This window comes from Apis dorsata, unplaced genomic scaffold (assembly GCF_000469605.1).
Source record: "Apis dorsata unplaced genomic scaffold, Apis dorsata 1.3 scaffold_113, whole genome shotgun sequence".
NCBI classification, from domain to species: Eukaryota; Metazoa; Arthropoda; class Insecta; order Hymenoptera; family Apidae; genus Apis; species Apis dorsata.
The window spans coordinates 1,059,175-1,060,822 of NW_006263408.1; the positions used below are offsets into that span (position 1 = coordinate 1,059,175).

Genomic DNA, 1,648 nt, shown 5'->3' on the forward strand with positions numbered 1-1,648 from the left:
TAAGAAACCGACATCTTCCACTCTCTCTTTCTCTCTCTCCCTTTCTCTCACTCTCTCTCTCTCTCTCTCTCTTACTTCCCTTCTACAACACTACCATTCGGTTACTTCTCTCTATTATCCTCCATTTTTCTCTACTGGCACTTTTCTACTTAAAACCTACGGCAAACCTTTTATTTTCTTTTTTCCTCCCTCTCTTCACCTCCTCTTCCCTTCATCCCCATCGACGATCTCGTTCGTGTATACCCCGGTTTTAACCGGGTGTCGCCGGGAACAACCGCTAGCTCTCCCTTGCCATTGCGTCGAGACGCCTGCTCGTAGCCTTCCTGTCGTCGAAGCGCTGCTACAAACTACGATTGTTGCCCTGCTGGTGTTGCGTCGTCGCGTTGTTATTATTATTACCGTTCGTAGCTCCCGTTTGTTGCTGCTGTTGCTGCTGCTGCTGCTGCTGCTGCTGCGATGGTGGCGGTATCTCGTCATCGCGTAGACAGGCGGACTCGAGGTGCTTGTTCAGATAAGACTTGAGGGCGAACGTCTTGTGGCATCTCGAGCACTCGTAGTTCTTGTCCGCGGAATGGGTCTGCATGTGGGCGCGGAGATTCGACCGGTCTGCGAACGCCTTGCCGCAGTGCGCGCACCCGTAAGGCTTCTCACCCGTGTGACTTCTCAGGTGGCCTTGGAGCAGCCAAGGCCTGGAGAACATCTTGCCGCAGACGCCGCAGCTGTGGGCAAGCTTGTGGGTGAGCACGTGCATCGCCAACGCCGGCATGCTGACGTACGCCTTGCCGCAGTGGATGCACTTCTTCGCCGATTGGGAATCGAGGCTTCGGTGCGTCTGCTTGTGCCGGGACAGATTCGACGACGTCGCGTATTGCTTCCCGCACTCCGTGCACGTGAACTTCGGCCTGTCCGGCTGGGCTGCCTCCTTGTCCGGCACCGCCGCCCCGTTCGTGTTCGCGCTTCGACGCTTCGACCGGCCGTCCGACACGAAGAACGCCTCGTACGTGTAGGCCACCGTCTTGCTTCCGCCACTGCTGCTTCTGTGTAAAATATAATAAATTCATTCAGTGAGTGGAATCGTCTCGAAAATTCAGGCTTTTTCTTCATATTTCAGTTCTAAATTTCCTAATAGCTCCTTTTCGATTATATATATTTCTGTCCTATCGTGCTCTTGATCGTCATTAGTAGTAGAAAAAGAACAGAAGAAACTTAAGAAAGAGAAACTCTTTGAAATATTCATTCAAAATTTGTTCTATTTCGAACCAGCAATTCCAGACTCAAACAGCGTTTGGTGGCCTCATAAGATATGAGATTATAAAAAGAGCTTAGGAATCTACTTATAAAGCGATATTCTAAAAAAACGGAACGTAAATAAACATCATCGCCGTTCAAGTTGCCATATCAATGGCGTCAGAGAGCAAAGTGTTAAACGGCAATATACGCGATCCATATTGATTGAAAAAGCAAAATTGCTCACCCATCTCTCCCGCCAGTGCAGTTGTTCGCATTCGTCTCCGCGGTGGCCGGTGATTGGGGTTGGGGCGTTTGCTCCTGTTGGCGCAGCTGGTTGGTCTGCGAGCTGGGCACCGGTACAAGCACGGACACGGGGATGGGCTGAGCGGTCGGCGGCGGCTGTAGCTGTGCAGGTTGC

At 51.6% G+C, this 1,648-nt stretch overlaps 1 protein-coding gene across 1 annotated transcript; it reads right to left on the bottom strand.

The window, feature by feature from the left end:
• Window positions 1–51: 51 nt before the first annotated feature.
• On the bottom strand, window positions 52–1,647 carry LOC102680843 (transcriptional repressor scratch 2-like; the record flags this gene model as incomplete). The annotated part of the gene is made up of 2 exons (XM_006612575.2): window positions 52–1,037; window positions 1,475–1,647. Coding segments are annotated over 2 exons (870 nt in total), but the record flags the coding sequence as incomplete, so codon positions are not given.
• Window position 1,648: the final 1 nt, after the last annotated feature.